This window comes from Arvicanthis niloticus, chromosome 2 (genome assembly GCF_011762505.2).
Source record: "Arvicanthis niloticus isolate mArvNil1 chromosome 2, mArvNil1.pat.X, whole genome shotgun sequence".
In the NCBI taxonomy this organism is placed as follows: domain Eukaryota; kingdom Metazoa; phylum Chordata; class Mammalia; order Rodentia; family Muridae; genus Arvicanthis; species Arvicanthis niloticus.
The window spans coordinates 29,297,671-29,318,581 of NC_047659.1; the positions used below are offsets into that span (position 1 = coordinate 29,297,671).

At 38.9% G+C, this 20,911-nt stretch overlaps 1 protein-coding gene across 1 annotated transcript in view; it reads right to left on the minus strand.

The window, feature by feature from the left end:
* Neb (nebulin) overlaps positions 1 to 20,911 on the minus strand; it is a 194,298-nt gene that overhangs the window by 87,759 nt on the left and 85,628 nt on the right. The window contains exons 63-75 of the mRNA XM_076928308.1: positions 20,334 to 20,645; positions 18,226 to 18,429; positions 17,864 to 17,968; positions 15,385 to 15,492; positions 13,954 to 14,265; positions 13,328 to 13,531; positions 12,299 to 12,403; positions 8,478 to 8,585; positions 7,121 to 7,432; positions 5,524 to 5,727; positions 4,166 to 4,270; positions 2,693 to 2,800; positions 1,106 to 1,417 (exon numbers count right to left, since the gene is read on the minus strand). Of these exons, the coding sequence (XP_076784423.1) occupies positions 1,106 to 1,417; positions 2,693 to 2,800; positions 4,166 to 4,270; positions 5,524 to 5,727; positions 7,121 to 7,432; positions 8,478 to 8,585; positions 12,299 to 12,403; positions 13,328 to 13,531; positions 13,954 to 14,265; positions 15,385 to 15,492; positions 17,864 to 17,968; positions 18,226 to 18,429; positions 20,334 to 20,645 (2,499 nt within the window). The remainder of the gene's footprint in view (positions 1 to 1,105; positions 1,418 to 2,692; positions 2,801 to 4,165; positions 4,271 to 5,523; positions 5,728 to 7,120; positions 7,433 to 8,477; positions 8,586 to 12,298; positions 12,404 to 13,327; positions 13,532 to 13,953; positions 14,266 to 15,384; positions 15,493 to 17,863; positions 17,969 to 18,225; positions 18,430 to 20,333; positions 20,646 to 20,911) is intronic.

Here is a 20,911-nt window from a genome sequence, read left to right on the forward strand (position 1 = left end):
CCAGTCAAAACAAGAAGTGACGAACTAATAAGGAGGTGTCTGAGAGGCCACAGGTTGCCTACTGCTGGCAACAGAAATGTTTCTTTTGGTTTTAGCTCACTACAACTTTTCATTTTCCTAGAAAATTGATCAAAATATGCACAACGCATTCCTAAGCATTCATTCAGAAATTATTACTGATGCTTCATATAAAAAAAAGGGAATCAGTAAAAGGATCATATAATCAATCTGCTTGGAAAACCAGTTTGCTTTAGATCAGGAAGTCTTAACCTGACATCCATGAGCTTGGACAGAACTAAACCTAGCATCCGTGTTTTTACTAACATCTAACTGAAACATAGCATCCGTGCAAGTAAAAGTATAAAAGTATACACAACAGATTACAGTGGTAGCAATAGTACATGTGTCTGAGTAAGCAACGGTTGTTATAGACACTATTGTATTATTGTAGATGTTGCGTATTTCTTAAGATATTTTATGCTCAGTGCTCTGGAGAAATGATTCAGCAACTACGAGCACTGACTGCTCTTCCAGAGGCCTGGCTGGGGTTCAATTCCCAGCACCCACATGGTCGCTCACAACTGGCTGTTACTCCAGTTCCAGGGAATCCAACCCTCTCAATCAGACATATATACAGTGTATACTTTTTGTGTATACTTTTACTTGCGCGAATGCTGTTTTTCAGTTAGATGTTAGTAAAAACACGGATGCTAGATTTAGTTCTGTCCAAGCTCACTGATGTCAGGTTAAGAATTCCTGATCTAAGAAACATCAATGCACAAAAATAAAATAAAACATTAAAAAATATTATGCTCTTCACATGTCTCTAGAATTAGTTATTATACACAGAGCTTGTTAATATATATGGCTGTAATTATTTAATATGTTAACAAATAACTATACATATTACCATACTTCAGATTTGGTTTAATATTTTCATACATTCTCAATATGATTGGTTTCCTTTGAGCCCAATGCTTATTTTACAATTTTTATAACATTGCCTTGAGAATGGTTCATGGGTTTTAATAGACTTCCCAAAGATTCTATAACACTGATAATTTAGTATTCCCCCACTAAACTATTAGAACATAGAGTCACTCACATCACTCTGGAGATCATAGGCCTTCCGTGCCTGAATGACATCATTCTGGTCAGGCAGGCATGTCCACTCGTGGAGAGGATGCTTGTAGTCTATGTCGCTTACAAGGATCTGGCACTTCTTGGCCAGCACCACCCCCAGCATGTCCACTGGGCTGCTGTACTTGGTCTTCCACTTCTCAAAGTCCTTCTTGTACTCCCTGTCACTCTGGATCTTGGCCACGTGTATGGACCACATCATCTTGGGGTCATCCTTGATGTTCCGAGCCCCAATATGGTGGCCCAGCTGTTTGCGGTAGCCTTCCTTGTACTTGTACTGAAGAAAGAAAAGGTATATGACTCTGACAAAAAGAACACATACTACTGTGTATTTCCCCCACTAATATCAAGAAGCACAAAGATGAGCATCACCCACTTTATTTATACAACAGGATCCTGATGGCCATGGTCCATGTTTGTAGCAGGGCAGAGCCTGGACTGCAGGTCTTCTTGTATTTTGTTTTCTTCCTTTCTCTAAACTACACTATCTAGTGTATTCTGAATTCCTTAACAAGTAAAGATATAGGTTTTTTTTTTAAACCATTAACATTAAGATTAGTTTAGACTATCTCTCTTGTTATTAGACCATGGAATGAATTCCTTGGTCAAGTATATGCATTACATTTAGGTAGAGTTTACATGTCAAGGAATTATTCTCCTTATTAGCCTGTCAACATTACTGAAGTTTTGCCAGGAGAGTCATGCCTTGGGGCTTGGAATCTATCTACTTTTAAAGGTCAAAAGTAATGTGTCATGGCCCACTTTACCATGAGAGTCAGAGAGAGGGTACCCCAGCCCAGCAGCTGAGAACACAGTGATGAATGAACAGGGAATCATTTTAGGGTTTGGGATTGGTTCAGGGGAAGAGGTTGTATTTCAAAGATGCATAAAACACAGAGGCATTGATTATGCACAAGAAAAGGAGAGAAGAGGTGAATGAATGCTGAGAAGAAGGCCCACTTGCTTTATAGTCTGTTGAATAACATCAGGGGCTTCTCACAAGAGAAGTTCACTGAGAGTTACACAGAATGAAAAGACTAAACCATGCCCACCATCCACCATGACCTCCATCAAAACTTTTTTCATGCCACCTGTGGATGCCACAGGAAAAAGACCACACCCACATTTACCTGTAATGTAAATGTACCAATCTGGATTAACTACTGCTCAATTTCTGAGGTTCAGAAATAAAAGGACTGGGACACAGCTTGGTGGCAGAGTCATCACCTAGTATGAGCAAGACGCTGGGTTCCATCCCCGGTACCAGAAAACAAGATGAAACATAACAGCAAGTCTTTTTTTAAAAAAAAAATTCCTGTTTTAAAAAGTGATGGTTTTTACCTGACTAGCACGCATAATGGGCGTGGGTCAGTTCCTTCACCATCACCACCCCACCCACCTCTTCCAACCTTTAACTTTGTGTTGGAGGGAAGCCACCAAAGGGAGATGAAACTTGGACTTGCAAGCAAGTTCTGACAAGAAACACTCTGAAAGCTTCCAGATGATAACGCTTTTAAAGAAAGAAATGTGTCTTTAAAAACGAGCAACTTACATCACTAGCGATCTCCCTTGATGCCTTGGCTGCTCGGATAGGAATAGCATCCACGCGCAAGTCGTAGCCTTGCCTCCTGGCCTCTTCCAGAGACAGTTTGTAGAGTTTCTGTGGAAAGAGTCCTTAGTCACCACTCCCTTCAAAAGAAATGAGGCTGACTTCTGTTAATTTTTTTTCTGTCCTCATTTCAGTGACTGAAATGAATCCCCTAAATATTCTGGTAGCTTCTCAGCCTACAGATTCAAAAAACATGAGGCTTTCCTGACTGGAAAAATCTAAAGAATGTTTGGAGGTACACCAACATTTGGAGGTTGCAGAAATTATGTATTCCCAAAGGAGCACATATAAAAATCTAGCATTTAGTAGTACCTCCAAATATTAAAAAATGTCTTATCTTAATATGAAAGGAGAAAGAATAAGGAAAGTGTCTTAAAAATGGAATATATTTGGTCTTTTGGAAAAAACGCAGTGCATGTGGACTACTGTAGTAGAATATGATTGATTTGGAATCATTGCCAGAAATAAAAAAAATACCATCTTGATATGAAAAGAGAAAGAATAAGAAAATTGTTTTTCAAATGGAATATATTCATTTTTTGTTTATTTGTTTTTTTCCCCTTTGGGGGGAACACAGTACATGTGAACTACTATAGAGGAACATAATAGATTTGGAGTCATTGCCATTATTAAAATACTGGTCCAGATAAAGATGACCAGATAACCACCTGCAGTAATACCAAATGGAAACCAGAGAAAGAACATAGGAACTCACAGAAAATATAGTTTTACCTCAGTGCCCAAGAAGGATTTGTTCTAAGAGCTCTCGCTCCACACGAAGCCTTTGCCATTCAAGTCCCTTATACACATGGGGATAGGAACCTAGGCAGTCTCTCAGTGTGGCTCTCCATTTTCAAGTCTTGAAAAAGCTCAGCTTGTCCCAGACCTTGTTATATAGCCCAGAGCATGCTCAAATCCATGATCCTCCTGCCTCAGCTTTCCTTCTGAGTGTTAGTGCTAGGATTTACAGACATGGCTTACCTTACCTGCCCATCCTATACATTTTAAATCATCTCCAGGTTACTTATGAAGTATAATACAATATAAATCTATATAAATTGTTACATATAATTCAAGAAATGTTAACAATAGAAAAACTCCATACACTTTCAGAACAGGTATAGTGTTCTTGAGTATCTTTCAACCAGGGATAAATCTACAGATGCAGGACCACACTTGTGGCAGCTGACTACAGGGACCTTGTACCCATGGCTGACCCAAGGGAAGGTTTGAGAGGAGTGGCCCTGATGGATTATTTCCCTGTAAGCACTCCACTTGATAACCAAGGGCTGGCCTTTTCTGTGGACCCACCACATAGCCCAAGATTAAGTCAAGGATGAACTGTTTCTGTTGCCAACAATGTCTATTATAGGGTAGGTAATAAATTAGTCAAAGCATTTAACTAGGGACACTCACATCACTGTAGTTTAATCTGTTGAGTTTGGCCAGCATGATTTCTGGTGTGTCAGGCATGACATGGATGGTTTTCTTGTCATTGTCCCAGGCTTCTGTGTACAAGCGCTATTAAGAAAAGGAGAAAAATGATTTTGGTGTCCAAAGAGATTGTGATCTCTTTGATATATAAAAGTAGAACTAAATTTATTAAAACTACATTTCTATGTTCCTTATTAAAATGTATAAATAAATACCTCATAAACACATTATCAACTATTAAAGAATTTAACAGTTTTACAAAGTATAATTGGGTTTCGGTATTTAAATTTTTGTCTGAGAAAAAATCGATTTTTTATTTTTTTTATTTTTTTGAGACAGGGTTTCTTACAGCTCAGTTTTGCTTCAAATTCATTACATATAACCTTGAAATCTGGATCCTCCTGTCTCTACCTCTCAAGTACTGAGATTACAAGCATGGAACATCATGCTAGACTTTATATATAATATATATATTTGAGTAATGTTTCAAATAATTCTTTGAAAATGAAAGTGTGTATGTGTTGGCCTCCCCTAAAACAGTTCTCTCCTTTACTTTACTTCTCCTTTTCATAGTATTTTAAAGAGGAGTTTAATATTTTGAAGTATCACCAAGTAACACAATATTTCAGTCAAAAAGATTTATAGTAAGAAAGGTATTCTAAACTCAGAAGGAATTATTTTAAAACTACTTGTTTTATATGTAGACTCTAGTGTATACTGTGTATGTGTGAGTGTGTGTGAGAGAGAGAGGGAGGGAGAGAAAGGGAGGGAGGGAGAGAGAGAGACAGAGAGACACAGAGAGACAGAGAGAGAGACACACAGAGAGAACTGACAGGATGGTTCAGTGGACTAGGGCGATTGCTGCCAAGCCTGACCACCTGAGTTTGATTCCAGGAACTCACAAGGTAAAAGGAGATAATTGACTCCCACAGGTTGTCATATGACCTCCACATGCTATGTATGCATGTACAAACACATACAGCATAAGTAAGCAAATGAATAAAAAAATAAAGTGTAATAGAGAATATCAATGAGTGTAAATGTAGGAAAAGCCTTCAAAAACTAGAAAGAAGGCCAAGAAAGGCTGAAAAGTGTTAGGAAGTGACAGGAGGAAAAAGGAAAACACATCACACAAAAGCAGAAGAGAGACTGGGGGAATAACACAAGAAGGGCCGTGGGGCAAAGAGGTGGGAGAGGTGGGGGGCTACCAAAACACATTTAATATACTAATTAAAATCATTTTAAAAACCTTAAAATAATCTTCGAGGCATAACAGCATGTCAGAGTCTGCCCTGCCCTGCGGTGACTCCTGATGCTTCACGGCGAACACGAAGACCCACCTTGTTCATGTTGATCGCATTATTCTTCGCCAGCACCTGCTCCAGCGAGTCGGTTATACTGGTGAATTTCAGTGTGTCTGGACGCTGGCGGTAGATGTTGTCACTCAGTATCTCTGTGGCCCTCTTGGCTTTGACAACTTCCAAAGAACCAATGGGAACCCAGCCAATGCCTTTCATCCATTCAAGGTCTGCCTTGTACAGATTCTGAAGAGCAACAGGTAAGAAAGATATATTAACTCTCCTATTGAGTCATTCCAAAATGTATCATACTCAAGAAACAGGAATACAAAAGGTAGACAAGTACAGGTAAAAATATGATATATATAATATGTATATATATATATACATATATATATACATATATATATGTATATATATATATACACACACACATATATACCCACACACATATATGTATATATATGTGTATATACATATACGTATGCGTATACATATAAGTATACATGTACATACATATATATGCATATATATATATATATATATACACACACACACACACACACACACAAAAACCTTTAAAATTAATTAATGAAAAAAGGACTATAATTCCTTGCTGGCAGATACAGAAAAAGCTGTCAGCATACTCAGACATGAAGTCCCTGACTAATACTCTGCTGAGCCTTCTGAAGAGTTTTTTTCTTGAGATTTTTTTTTTAAAGGATAATATCCTGTCCTTAAGAATTTTCCAAGATCTTTCATAGAGAACCAGTGCTCTTTAAGTCCTGGAAAATGTTTTCTAATTATTTCAATTAAAACCATGTGAGCAGACCAACGGCACAAGCAATGGTGGTCATAAAAGCCTTAATTTCTGTCTCTAAAAACCACAAACTGTCAAGTGAGTAAAGAAAATGTACTGATGTTAAGATATCAGAGATTTATCTAATTTACTCCTGAGAAGAAAAGCTAACTATTAGTATAACTATTAATATATGGTTCTTGAAAGAGCAAGTATGTTTTCATAGTTTTCTATAAAATTCAAGAATAAAAGTTATTAAAGTTACATAAAACAATGCACTTTTATTCCCACCTCTGTTGCCCTCTGTCAACATGGGTTCTACCTCTCTTTTCACTTCTATTTTGCTGGGCAAAAAACTCACCAGTGATACTTCCTTTTCTCTTTTTCTTTTTTCTTTTCTTCCTTTCTTCCTTCCTTCCCTCCCTCCATCCTCCATCCTAGACAGAGTCTGGTAGCTCAGGCTGGACTTAAAAACTTACTATGCAAGTAAGGTTACCCTTGAATGCCTGACCTTCCTGTCTCCAATTCCAAGGTTCTGGGATTATAGGTGTGAGCCACCATGGCCGGATCAGCAATGTTATTTTGAGGGCTAAGCTTTAGCTAACTAGACAAAAGAGGCTTGAATCACTAGGGGGCTCACTTCTGTACAGTGTTGATAGTACGTATTTCCTGTTTCACACATAACTTTTGGAGGGGTTTCCACTAAGAAACTCCTTTCAGATATCCATTGAATATTTCTAGGGGCATATAGATTCCAGGCCCTTGACACTAATCAGAATCTCTGATTTCACAAATTTGTCTCTGATATGCTCACATATCACATATCACTGGAATACTCACATCACTCTGGAGGTCATATGCTTTCCGGGCGTGTATGACATCATTCTGGTCTGGCAGGCAGGTCCATTCATGCAGGAGGTGTTTGTAGTCCACATCACTGACCAAGGTTTGACATTTCTTGGCCAAAACAATACCAAGCATGTCCACCGGGCTGCTGTATCTTGTCTTGTATTTCTCGAATTCTTTCTTATATTCACGGTCACTCTGTACTTTGGCAATGTGGAGGGACCACATCATCTTGGGATCATCATGTATCGCTCTGGCGCCAATGTGGTGACCCAACTGCTTCCTATAGGCTTCTTTGTATTTGTACTGAAAAAAGACACAGCCCAGAGCATAAGGAAGATGGAGGAGATGGAGAGGACCACTGCCTGTCACTCCCGAGAGGATGCCCTCTGTGAAATCACAGGGCAAGGAGTTTCTTCTATCCAGATACTGTGATACCATGTCTTGGGGTAAGAAGAACCCCACTGTTCCTTCTACAAGCTCAGAGAATCATATGCTGGGAATAATTGAGCAAAAGCAATCCCCAAAGTAAGCTGCCTAACCCTAGCTCCAAGCCAATCCAGTGTCTGAGAGGTCCTACCTGCCAGCCTGCTAGAGCTCACCCCTGCACAGGAGCCTACATGGCTCCCAGGTTTCTCTTCCTTGGAAAGGTAGAGAAATATAGCACATATGTTACTCAAACTACAGAGAGCCTGCGGGAATGTAATGGAACCCAAGAGACATAGTTTTGAAATGGACAATTTCTGTTACTCAGTAAGTGTGTTATTTTGGTTTCATAAAAGGAGAAAATTACAGAGACATTTTGCCCACCAGTGGGGAAATGTTGAGTTCTACTGAACCATACACCACAGTTACTGTGATCAGTTTCACCTTTTCGGACCATAACGAAAATGCTTTAAAAGCCTACCTTTTGGGTAACTTTATAAACATGTCTAGGAATCTGTTATTTTTACTTTTAGAGTGCAGAAATAATGATTTTTTTAACCCACAGAACAAAGGGACCTTTAGCCTTTGGCTCTCCTCCACTCTCTTTCCTGTGTGGGCAAACTCAGATAAGCCTGTTTCATTTCTGGCTTTATTGCCTTGAGTGTATCCTGGGATCCAAGAGCAGCTCAACACCAGTCTATCTGACTGAGAGGCATCTACTCTATTTAACAAAGATGAAGAAGCAAGATCAAAGGTACACAGTGCAAACAGACCATCAGCCTGGGATCATGAGTGAGTTACCCGCTGTCCCATCTCTACTGCACGAGGGGTGGTAAGGACTTCAAAGGAGAAGTCCTATAGTATTACAGAGATATGATTCCCTAAGCCAGTGGCTGGCCTGATTGGTTACAGAGTCAGCTCTTACATCACTAGCAATGTCCCGGGAAGCCTTGGCAGCCACGATGGGAATGGCATCACTTCTCAAGTCATAGCCTTCCTTCTTAGCTTCTTCCATGGCCTGGCGATACAGGCTCTGGGGAAAGAAGGAAGACATGTTTAGATGGAGAACTCACATTCACTTGAAAACCCCACATTGGTGGGTGTATGTGTGTCAAAAGAAGAAAGCCCTTGGCTATAGAACTGTGCTGTCTTAACCAAAACAAAACAACAAAACAAAAATGAATTTTCCAAGCTGTTATGGTAAATGGAAATTTTGCATTTGGTAAATTGTAACATCACATCTTGCATAAATCCTGATAGATTTTAGACACGAGGTCAGCAGTTCTCAGTGGTGTTTAAGGCAGTCAGCACTTACTCCGTTCGTAAAACAGCCAAGAAATATTACATAACTCCAGATTTGAAATAGGAACAATTTTACCTGACTGCCAGCATTGTTATATAATTGTTCAATGTATAATCATTGTATAATATATAGCAAAACACTGTAAGTATGTGTTCATAACAACCATGCTACAATAAGACTAGGTGAATGATATCTCTCTGTTAATATTTAATTGGGCATTAGCAATTGGTCTCAACTGCTAGAAGCTTGTAGCAGATACAGGGACAGCAGATACCAAAAACTTATGAGTCAAACCATTTCTATTTCTTTAAAATTGAGGAACTATCATTACAGTTGTTTCTATGACAAAAGACTTAAAAACTTTCCTTGTTCACAAAAATTTTGACCAATTTTGTACCTTTTGAAATAATGTAGACTCTTACATTCATGGCTCATACTGGTCATCAGTAAATCAAAACCAACCCTCTGATTTCATGACAGTGTCTCAGCATGTAGCCCAGGCTGGCCTGGAACTTAAATCCTCCAACCTCATGTTTCTCAGTGCTGAGATAAGTTGAATTAGGTACATGTATCATGCCTGGCAAAATATTTACTTTTGCAAACAAATTTTAATTATAAAAAAAGTAGTAAGTTACTAGATCTCTTAATGAGATGTGTTTCCTAAAGAAGCTAACTGTGCTTTGAATGAAAATGATTCTGATTTAAATTTATTTTAGTAAATATTCCTGTTTTCACAGTAAAAACAACAGACTCTTCCCCCAGCTGCAAGCTGACATCTCTATTCTAAGCTAAATCCCATGTAGACAGTGGACCCAGCAGTTCATGTTAGAATTATTGAATAATACAGCAATGCGTATTAAATGATGAAGATTTAAACAGTCTGTCTTCAGATTTTTGTTTCAATATGGCCCTGATAGACAGTGCCATGCTAGAGATACACATACGCCTTTTACTTTAAAAAAAAAATAAGGTCACTGTGCAATCGTACTTGGGCAAAGATTTTAGCGGATGTTTTGATACTTTAGAATGGCATTTGCCTCTTTTGAAAACCTGTAGGAAAGTTTCATGACAAGATCAGCATCAGTGAACACCCAGCTTTTGCCATGCTTGTCTTTCTCTTGTGTGTGTGTGTGTGTGTGTGTGTGTGTGTATGCTAGAGGAGGGCAGAAGAGGGCATCGGATCCCCTGGTATTATAGGCTGCTGTAAGCTAGTCTGTGGGTGCTGGGACTGGGTCCTCTACAAGAACAGGAAGCACCCTTAACAACTCAGTCATCTCTGCAGCCTCAGAATATTTCTTTTATAACTGGAAAATCATACACTCCATCTATTAAGTTGTCCATTCCGGAATAAATGCTCAAGTATGCTCTCATGGTAGCACCGGGAAGATGTTCTGGATCTGTCTCATCACCTCAAGTCAGATTTCCTTAGTTTTTCCAACATTTCAAAGGCAGAGAGCAGTTTTTATTATCTCCAAGGCTGAATTTCAAATCTTGTTTTGGGAAGTTACACATGCATGGGAACCAGAATAGATACATGAGGATACGGGAACAAACGGTGATAATGTGCTTGTTGTGTGTTCACTCATGGGGTGAACAGTGAGTGGGATGGAAGACCCTGGCAGCTTTCACAGTCATTCAAGCGGGCCATTCTGAAACCCCATCTTCATAAACAGCGGTTGGAGAAATAATCTTGACATTATTTCTTTATTTTTATGTTTGTTGTTTTTTTTTGTTTTTGTTTGGTTTTTTTTTGTTTTTGTTTTTGTTTTGAGACAAGGCTTTTTCTCTGTGTGGCTCTGGCCGTTCTGGGACTCACCCTGTGGACCAGACTGGCCTCAAACTCAGAGATCTGCCTGCCTCAGCCTTCCTAGTGCTGGGATTTAAGATTGACCTCTGCCTCTCAAATTGGGAGGGATCTGGGATTAAAGGAGTGAACCACCCCCGCTGGGTACAGCTTGACATTTTTAAAGACAGTAAATCCAATTGGAAATTTCAGAATTAAAAACTATCCCAATATAGTGTTACTATTCTAAAGGGAAAATCTACTTCATTTCTCCTCACATAAGCAGGAGCCTCATCAAAACCCAGGACAGAAATCATCTCCACGTGCCTTAGGATTGGTGAATCCAGGTCCAGCAGGGAAGCCCACCTAAATGTGGCTGAGCTGGGGCCAGTCAGGTATTTATGGTAAGTCTGTTTTTGAGTCTGTTCTGTGATGTTTTAGAAAGAAAAATACCCACTGTGTCATTGACGTGTCTTTGCTAGATGATGTAAGAAGCGTGTCCTTTCTTTAGGACTCTCTTAATTACGGTTAGAGGTGATTAATACAGACAAAATAATAAACTTGATCAAGTCCTGAGGGTGAAAGCTTAAAATTTCACTGTTAAAAAAAAATGTCCCTTAAAAAAATGAAAACTGTAGTAAATTGAAAGAAAAAGAAAAATGTAAAAAAAATGTAACAAACTAGTATGCATGAATCAATCAGATAGATTCTTCACTTTGATAAGAGAAAGCAAGGAAGGTACTATCTATGCAGTATTAATTCAGTACTGCAAAGATAATTGTTTTTCTCCTCGATTTTAATGTATCTAAGAACCTTCAATGACAAGGGAAATTTGTATCATTGTCCTCGGGTGATTTTGAAAAGGATGATTAAAAAACTCTCATTTGGATCTTCTTAATAAACTTTGTTATTTCAAACATATTAAATACATTTAATCTTCACGGTGACTTGAGGGTAAAAGAAAGAAATTAAAACTTACTAATCAGATATTTGATGCAAGTTCCCACCCTGCCTGTGCCATCAATTTTACCTCATTCTGTCACCACAGAAAAGTTTCAAGATAGAGATTTCATGGATGAGGTAACCAAAGAGAACAAACATGCAGACTGCATTTCAAAAAGGAGTTTTAATTTGATGGAGAACACAATCTGTTTGGATCTTTGTGTGTGTGTGTGTGTGTGTGTGTGCGCACGCATACAAATGCATCTCTCGCCCCCATCTCCCTCGTGTGTGTGTGTGTGTGTGTGTGTGTGTGTGTGTGTGTATCCAGGCACGCACATGCCATAGTGCATTTGAGTAGTCAGTCTTCACTTTCTATCCTCTTTGAGATGGGATCTTGTGTGTATGCCTGGCTAGCTGGCCAGGGAATTTTCAGAAATTTCCCTGTATCCACCCCCCATCTTTTATTAGTTCTGGAATGAAGATACTACCATATCTGGCTTTATGTGGTTTCTTGGGATCTAAACTCAGTTCACTATGCCTGCCTTATTATGTATTGACTGTAAAGGCTGATGTTTTTGTATTTGTTTTTCTACAGTAAGATGAGTATAAAAACCAGACTAAGAACAGTGCACCACACCATGACTGTGATGCAAACAAGTCCCATGTTCCTACAGCAAAAATCAATGTGGCCAGACGAAGGAAATATGGTTGGCCTTACCTCACTGTAGTTTATTTTATTTTGTCTCGCCAACATGATTTCAGGTGTATCTGGCATGATGTGGATCTGGGTCTTGTCTTTGTCCCAGGCTTCTGTGTACAAGCGCTGTGAAAGACAAAACAGAAAAAAAAAATCAGAAAAAAAAGACCATTGTTTTAAATGAGTTTCAATGAAGAAGTCATCAAACCCAGCCTGCTTGCCTACTGTACAAACAAAACACAAAAGAGTGTATTTTGTTTACACCCTTTTCAATCCCTTTGATTTTTATAGGATTTTAAAAATTTTTAGTGTGTTTATACTAAACACAATATATAATATATAAACATAATATAAACATAACATATAATATATGAACATAATATATACACACACACACACACTACCAAGTCACTCAAAACCCAATTAAAATTGCTAAAATAAGTATTTCCCCAGCATAGTTACATATTCTCATGTTTACTATGGCTATATTAAAACTCTTTTCATGAGTTTAAAGAAGATTTAATACCAAACAATATATTACTCAATATGCTACTCTTATAGACTTAAAACTTGTTGAAGCCCAAATAGACATTTGATTTTAATATGTGTTTAAACTCTTGATCATGTGCACGCATGCAGGTGTGTGTGGGGGCATGCGCACATGAGTGTGAAGGCCCATGGAGGCCAGAGACATCAGATCGCTTGAAGCTGTTCTTATAGGTGGTTGTTAGCTGCCCGACGTGGGTTCTGGGCACTGACTTGGTTCCTCAGCAAGAGCAGTAGTTACTCTTAACTACTAAACTATTTTTCCAGCCCAAAGCAATCCTATTAATAATGCTACCCGTATGTTTCATAAACATACCCTGAGGCAGAAATCCTCCAGTTTGTATTCAAAATTCTCATATAAGCATACACAGAACTTGACTAAATCATTGTACTACGGATAAGAATTTAACTGGATAAAGTAAAAAGGACTAACTTCTAGACCATAGCTATTCGTTCTAAATGACCCACGACCCTGCTTTATTTCTCCCTAGACTGGGTCCTCACCTTGTTCATGTTGAGGGCGTTGCTCTTGGCCAGCACCTGCTCCAGAGAGTCCGTCACACTGGTGAACTTGAACTTGTCTGGAGGCTGGCGGTAGATGTTGTCGCTCAGGATCTCTGCGGCTCTCTTGCACTTGACCACATCCAGAGACCCGATGGGGACCCAGCCAATGCCTCTCATCCACTGGAGATCTGACTTGTACACATTCTGGGAAGAGGAAAAAGGTAGATCTTATCACTAAGAATCTGTGTTAATCTTACGCTTGATCACATCCAGAGACCCAATGGGAACCCAGTCATCTCCCCTCATCCACTGAAAATTTATCAATGCTCTACAATCTAGTGAGATCCAACACAAAAGCAAGTGCTACTGAACATGTTGCAACACTTGATCTCGGAATGAAGAATAAGGACTGGAAAGATTGAGAAACTAAGCTTTGTCTATGTCTTTAACATATGAAAGTAGAATTCCACAAAATTCCATCATGTGGACGAATGCTCTCCTTTAAAATAAATATGAGGGGTAGAAATAAGATACGCCAGCTCTCTGAGGGCTCCACCTAATCTGAAACATAAATGTTATTATGAATGACCACCATCAGCATGGCTCCCATAGATCTCAGCACTCACATCGCTCTGGAGCTCATAGGCCTGCCGAGCGTGGATGACGTCATTCTGGTCAGGCAGACACGTCCACTGGTGTAGGTAGTTCCTGTAGTCCACATCACTGACCAAGGTCTGGCACTTCTTGGCCAGCACCACCCCCAGCATGTCCACTGGGCTGCTGAACTTGGTCTTCCACTTCTCAAAGTCCTTCTTGTACTCCCTGTCACTCTGGATCTTGGCCACGTGCATGGACCACATCATCTTGGGGTCATCTTCGATGTTGCGGGCTCCGATGTGGTGGCCCAGCTGCTTACGGTAGCCATCTTTGTATTTGTACTGAAATAAAAATGGTCATTTTTTTTAAGTCAATGAATGGAATGGGTTAAGAGTTTCATTACTTTAAAATCTTGTTATTTTTAAATTGCCATTTCTTGCTGAGAAATAATTATCTGGATATTTTCCTTTCTCTATTCTATACTGTGGCTTAAATGCACAGCAACACTCTAGTGGGAATTCAGGCCAAGCTAAATTATCCTATACCTTGTATATGCCAAGTCTCTGGACATAAAGGCAGTAATATTTTTCAAAAACATGAATCAGAACTGTATACTACTTTGTCTTCATTTTTAGGCAGTAAAACCACAAACAATAAATCTTACTTGTGATTTCAATAATACTGTTTTTTACTTGGTAGATTCTATTTCTTCTTCTACAACCTCCCTCATTGCCATCCCTAGTCTGGCTCTGATGACTTTCACTGAGTCTCTTAAAATGGGTCTCCAAGTTGCATGTCCTGGGCCAAATGTGGCTCAGGTGAGGCTTCCACAAATGGGAAAATTACATGGGCAGGTTAGTGTTTTCTTGGTAGGGGAGCAGCTCAGCTACCCTGGTGTTCTCTGGCAAAAGTGTCACTGAAATTGTAATGTCAAAAAATTAATGTAGCCTACATTCTACCTTTTCCTTTTTCAGAGATAGGAGAATTTAAGCTCATCATTATTTATTTTGTTCATCTTTGTCCTCCTATTTGCATTAAATAATTTGAGAAATGCCTTTCAGATAATTTCCAAAGGGAGAGTTAACAATACTACAGAGCAAGTTTGGGGAAAGGTAGAGTTTCCTATCCCCTACCAGGCCTTTATCTGTTGGAAAGTGAATACAGTTATCTTCTAAGATTTTTATGCTTATGAAGGCTACATGATCAAATATAAAGAAGTTTCCATAATTACAAATGTAAAATATTGTGGATTATAATTTAATCCTAAACTAGTGGTACCTGGATATTAACCTTTTGGAAATAAAAATGAGTTGTTTTTTTTTTTTTTTTTAAATAAAAGTTGTTTTTAAAAAAAAGTTATGATTTGTAATAACTGGCACCTGAATGTACCTTGCCACTGTGTTACTGATCCTGCTTCCCCAACCCATCCATCCACATAATATCCATCAGTCACTACTCACATCACTGGCAATATCTCTGGAGGCCTTGGCCGCCACGATGGGGATGGCATCAACACGCAGGTCATAGCCTTTCTTCTTTGCTTCTTCATTGGCCAGTTTATACAAACTCTATGGAAAGAGAAAAGAGCCAATGGCAACGGTATGAAAAGTATGTATCAAGTGACTTCCACCACATGATTTTTAAAGGCTAGAATTGGATACAGTCTAAGGTCTGGTGACAGGGAAAAGCTGATGAAGTCTAGTCTATTCTTCAAAAAGTATTTAGCTGTGTGTGTGGTGGTGTATGCCTTTAATCTCAGCACTTGGGAGGTAGAGACAGGTAAATAGATGAAACATAGTAATGGGTTTTAAAATTGATATAATTTATAAGGTATTTCATTCTAAGTTTATATAGCACTTGCAGATTAATGATTAAAAACTATCAATATAGATTCATGTAATTTAGTAATAGATTGATAAAATATAATCCATACATGCTGCTAAGTAAAAATAAAAACGGGAAGCAGTATGTTCAGTGTTATTCCTTTCACGTATATGGCATATGCCTTTACTAATTTCTACACTATTTAACTTTTATTACAACCGGTAATATCTTTAACAGTGTTTAAAAAAGAATAAAAATTAAGACAGAACTTCGAGCATAGTAGACTGTAATTACAACTTTAAGATTAGATTTTGGCTATATTAGTAAGACATGTCTAATAAAATTGCACTTTCTGTGAATAAACCAGCCATCGGCATCGTTCATGGAGTGTCCTTCGGCAAAAGAACGTCAGTTCCTTTACCTCTGACCTTTCTATGCCTTGCTTTTCCCTCTGCCCCGGATGGTACAGTGATTTGTTTTCCTGCTGGGAATGGATCTGGAGTACATGTGCAACCCATCTCTCTTTTAGTAACCGGTCTTCTGCCCTCTCAGAAGGGCAGCGTCTTTGAAGCCAAGTAGGGACAGACTGCCTACTCTGGCACAGCCTATACCTGAGCTGAGAATGTTGACCCTGATGGTGGGTTAAAGCATGCTTGTTTAACTCTCTCACATATACTGTGGTGTTTAATTTAATTTTAGCAATTTTTTTAAAAAAAGGTATATATATTTTTTTATCTTTCTTCAGTTGTTTATTTCACAGCATTGTGAAATTGGAATCTCAAGACTCATTAACACTGCCTTAGTTTCATTATTTACATAATAACTACTTGGAATATATTAGAATACTTAAGTCTAAATATTTTTATTAAAGAAATATTACAAGACCAATATTGAAAAATCCTTATGATAAAATAGTATATTTCATGTAGCTACAGAATATCTATTTTGCAGATCTATACACCTAGTCACCATTACATATGACAAAATAATTGAATAAGAGAGGGCATCAAGTTGGATCTGTGTTGAAATGGATAGCACACTGGCCTTCTAGTGTTGAAAAACAGAGAATCAAATCTCATAATAAGCAGGACTTTCAATGACTTTCATACTCTTAAGTGTTTGATAAATCTCCATTTTGAAAAACACAATAGATTTTCTTCCTGAGATATGTAGAGGAATTTTCACTTCTCCCACCGAGTCCCGATAGATGAATACTAGTATAAATAATTCAGATTAAGGAAACTGTCTTGATTTGTTTTATGTTATTTCTAAAGCCTGAAAAAGTGTGCACTTAGGTTTATCTCTGTCTTAAATAAAAATTATAAAACATGCTTATCAAATATATGTTAATTTATATATTAAAATATATACATTTTACATAAATTTGAATATTATAGGGCTTAATTTGTCAGTTATAACTTTTCTCTTTTTTCTTTTTTATTTATTTTTTTAAATTTTATTTACATTTCAGATGCCATCCCCTTTCCACATTTCCCCTCCCTAGAAAACCCCTATCCCATGCCCCCTTTTCCTTTTTGCTTTTATACATTTTTTAAAAATGTTAATCAAAGGCTTTATAAGTTTGGTAATACTCAATCAGAAGTGTAACCCAATACCCAACCTAGATATATAAACTATCTTTGACTGGTGTAAAAGGGATATTTTGACTATAGTTTCTGCTCCTTCACTGTAATTCAAGACCAATGTGTGGAAAAGGTGTGCATTTACAAAGACTCCTTGCTAGGACTATGAGACTTAGCCAATTGGAGTATAGCACTTTAATATAGCTTAAGACCAGGTGACCTTGAGTTCCAGGCAAATGAATATTATTTATTGGTGTAATTAATGAGCAACTGTTTTATCTGGCAACCTGACCATGTAGAAGTACCAAAAAAAAAAAAATATTCCTTGGCCTATTGGTTCACTTTAGGAATGACTTCAACATGTAAGAAACAACGTGCTTTCAGTTTGCTTGCAGAATCTCATGAAATGTAGCATCTGACCCAGAAATGAAAGGGGACGGGCCAATATTCACATGAAAGAGCAACATTATCAAGTGTTCCCATCTCCCACCACCCTGTATGAGAATCTCCACATTGCTTTGGCAGCCCCTACCTCGCTGTAGTTGATTCTGTTCTGCCTTGCCAGGGTAATCTCCGGTGTATCAGGCATTACGTGAATTTTAATCTTGTCTTTGTCCCAGGCCTCTGTGTATAATCGCTATAAGAATAAGGTAAGATGTTGAAAGACAACCATTTAAGATAGGCACTCCAAAAAGTCAAATTAAAACAGGATTATTATTTATGCAATTAGAAAAAATAAACCTGACTTGGATATTAGGCACTATCTAGAGGTCTGGGTCTTACTGCTTATAACAATTTAAAAGTTAAATATGACCCTGTCCCTTTGGGAGAACTTTGAGTCCGCTAGCCACTTAAGTGGAAAGGTGCTTAGGAAATCTGAGGCGGCTGCCTCACCTTGTTCATGTTGAGGGCGTTGCTCTTGGCCAGCACCTGCTCCAGAGAGTCTGTCACACTGGTGAACTTGAACTTGTCTGGAGGCTGGCGGTAGATGTTGTCGCTCAGGATCTCTGCGGCTCTCTTACACTTGACCACATCCAGAGACCCAATGGGGACCCAGCCAATGCCTCTCATCCACTGGAGATCTGACTTGTACACATTCTGGGAAGAGGAAAAAGAGGCCAGAGGTTCTTCTTCATCGAGGGCAAAGGGTGGTACCAAGACCATTTATGGTAAAGATGCAAAGGGCATCAATAAGAAAGTGGCATTCTATTGTTTTCATAGAAAGCAAGCTTAATGTAGTAGGCAGACAAACAGAACAACTGTGTTCAAAATTGACCCAGAAATGCTTTTCTATTCACAATATTAACTGTGAGGAAAGGAATGACCCCACTAACATCGGGGGGCCGTGTTAATGGCTTTTATAAATAATATACACAGGACAGAATGCTAACCCAGAGTGAAGAGAATCATGCATGGCCCACAACAAACTGCCAGGAAATCCATGTATGGCCTTAGCCACATGAAACATTCTGTAGCTATCAAAACCTTTTCTTTCTGAGAATACTGGCAACATGCAAAGATGTTATTAATATCTATATTTTAATGAAAACAGGAATGCGAAGCAATGTGGTTTAGACAAGTCAAAGTGCAGGGGTTTGGGGGGTTGGGTTGAACTGGACTTTTGCCTTCAGTACACTTTTTCTTATTTTTCAAATTATCTTCATAAAAAACTAGTGACATAAAATGACAAAGGACATACAATAATAAGGAACTGTTGATGTCCCCAGAATGTGGACAGCTACCATACCACCCAAGATTGGGGTAAAAAAAAAATGCACATGTTACTGGGCCAGGGTCTCCGTCACTTTCCCATCCCATTTTCAGGGTAAGAGGCGTAGGATAGGTTTGTAGAGTCATCCATCTTGCAATATGTTTCTCAGTTTGTTTTGAGCCATGTTTTTTTTTTTTTCCGTTAAAGGTTTTTACATACCCCGTAAGTATTCAAAAACTACTTTCCAACAATGGTACCGAAAGCTGTAGTCACCTAGCGTGTAGAATTTCAGTAGCTCCAGGAGCCAAGTAGGAAAGATAAATGGGGATTTCACAGACAAAGCCTCCGGCACCACTGTGCATGGCCTGCTCATCATGTTTAAGGAGCAAGGCTGGCTAGCATAGTCCTGCTAGATCTGCAGTGAATGCTTCCTGCAGCACCGAGACCAGCCACGGTGGGAGGAAAGCACTTCAGAAGAGGCACGTGGCAACCAATGGCCAGCAGTCTATCAGTGTTGCCCCTGTGCGTGGCTAACCCCTGTTAACTATCCTTCTTCACAAACCACAAAGCACAGAGCAGGTGGCTGTACAGCTCAGTCATTGGCGTGTAATTATGGTGGATTTATCTCATTCTCCAAAGCTCTCTAATGCTTTGTAATTGCTTCCCATGTTTATAAAACACCCAGGGTTAGAAATGTGCTCCCCACACCCAGATCGGAGACAGCCATCCTCTGCCAATAGATGCTCAGTTTTGTCATTAGCATCTGACACCCCACACAAAAGGGGCAAATGCCAGCAAAACTGTCCCACAGCTTGCAAACGCAGCGGCTTCATCATCCTCTGGGAGCAGATTGAGTATTAGCAGTCCTGTGACTAGAGCTACAGGGGAAACCAATAGCAAATTCTATAGTAATTGTGTGTGTGTGTGTGTGTGTGTGTGTGTGGTGCCAGGGATCAGATGCAGGCCTTACACACACTAGACAAGCATTCTACCACTGAGTTATGTCGCCAGCCTTTAGGAGTCATTTTTTAAAATAAAAATTTGCTTTTTCAAAATTACTTAACTTTCTAAAGAACATAAGAAAATGTTTTCCTTTTGAGGACTCTTGATTCATATTTCGTTTAATTAGTTTTGTCTTTATAGAATCAAATGTAGTTAGGAAATGGCATTTACTTATAAGGATGTCATTTATCAACCAATAAATTTTAGCTTGAATAGGCCCCTGGGTTGTGTGTAAGGGATGACCTTTTTTCATATAGCTTGGAGGATCTTTTACATATACCATACTCACATCACTCTGTAGCTCATAGGCCTGCCGAGCGTGGATGACGTCATTCTGGTCAGGTAGACATGTCCACTGGTGTAGGTAGTTCCTGTAGTCAGCATCGCTGACCAAGGTCTGGCACTTCTTGGCCAGCACCACCCCCAGCATGTCCACTGGGCTGCTGAACTTGGTCTTCCACTTCTCAAAGTCCTTCTTGTACTCCCTGTCACTCTGGATCTTGGCCACGTGCATGGACCACATCATCTTGGGGTCATCTTCGATGTTGCGGGCTCCGATGTGGTGGCCCAGCTGCTTACGGTAGCCATCTTTGTATTTGTACTGAAGTGAAAATCCACAAATCAGGCATCTATTTTAAACACTTTGATGTAAAAATTTTGTATAGAATCATGTTACTTTCATTATAGCTTAATTGAATTTTTCTGATGAACTGCAGCCAGCATCCTGGCCTTTACCCTTAAAGCCTGTTGATGTGGTGAAGTAGCTAGATTTCATACAACATACACAGGTTACGTCAAGTTACCTATGGTCTGGCACTAAGACACATCCTAAAGCAAGAAGCACACACACATAGGAGTCAGAATGAG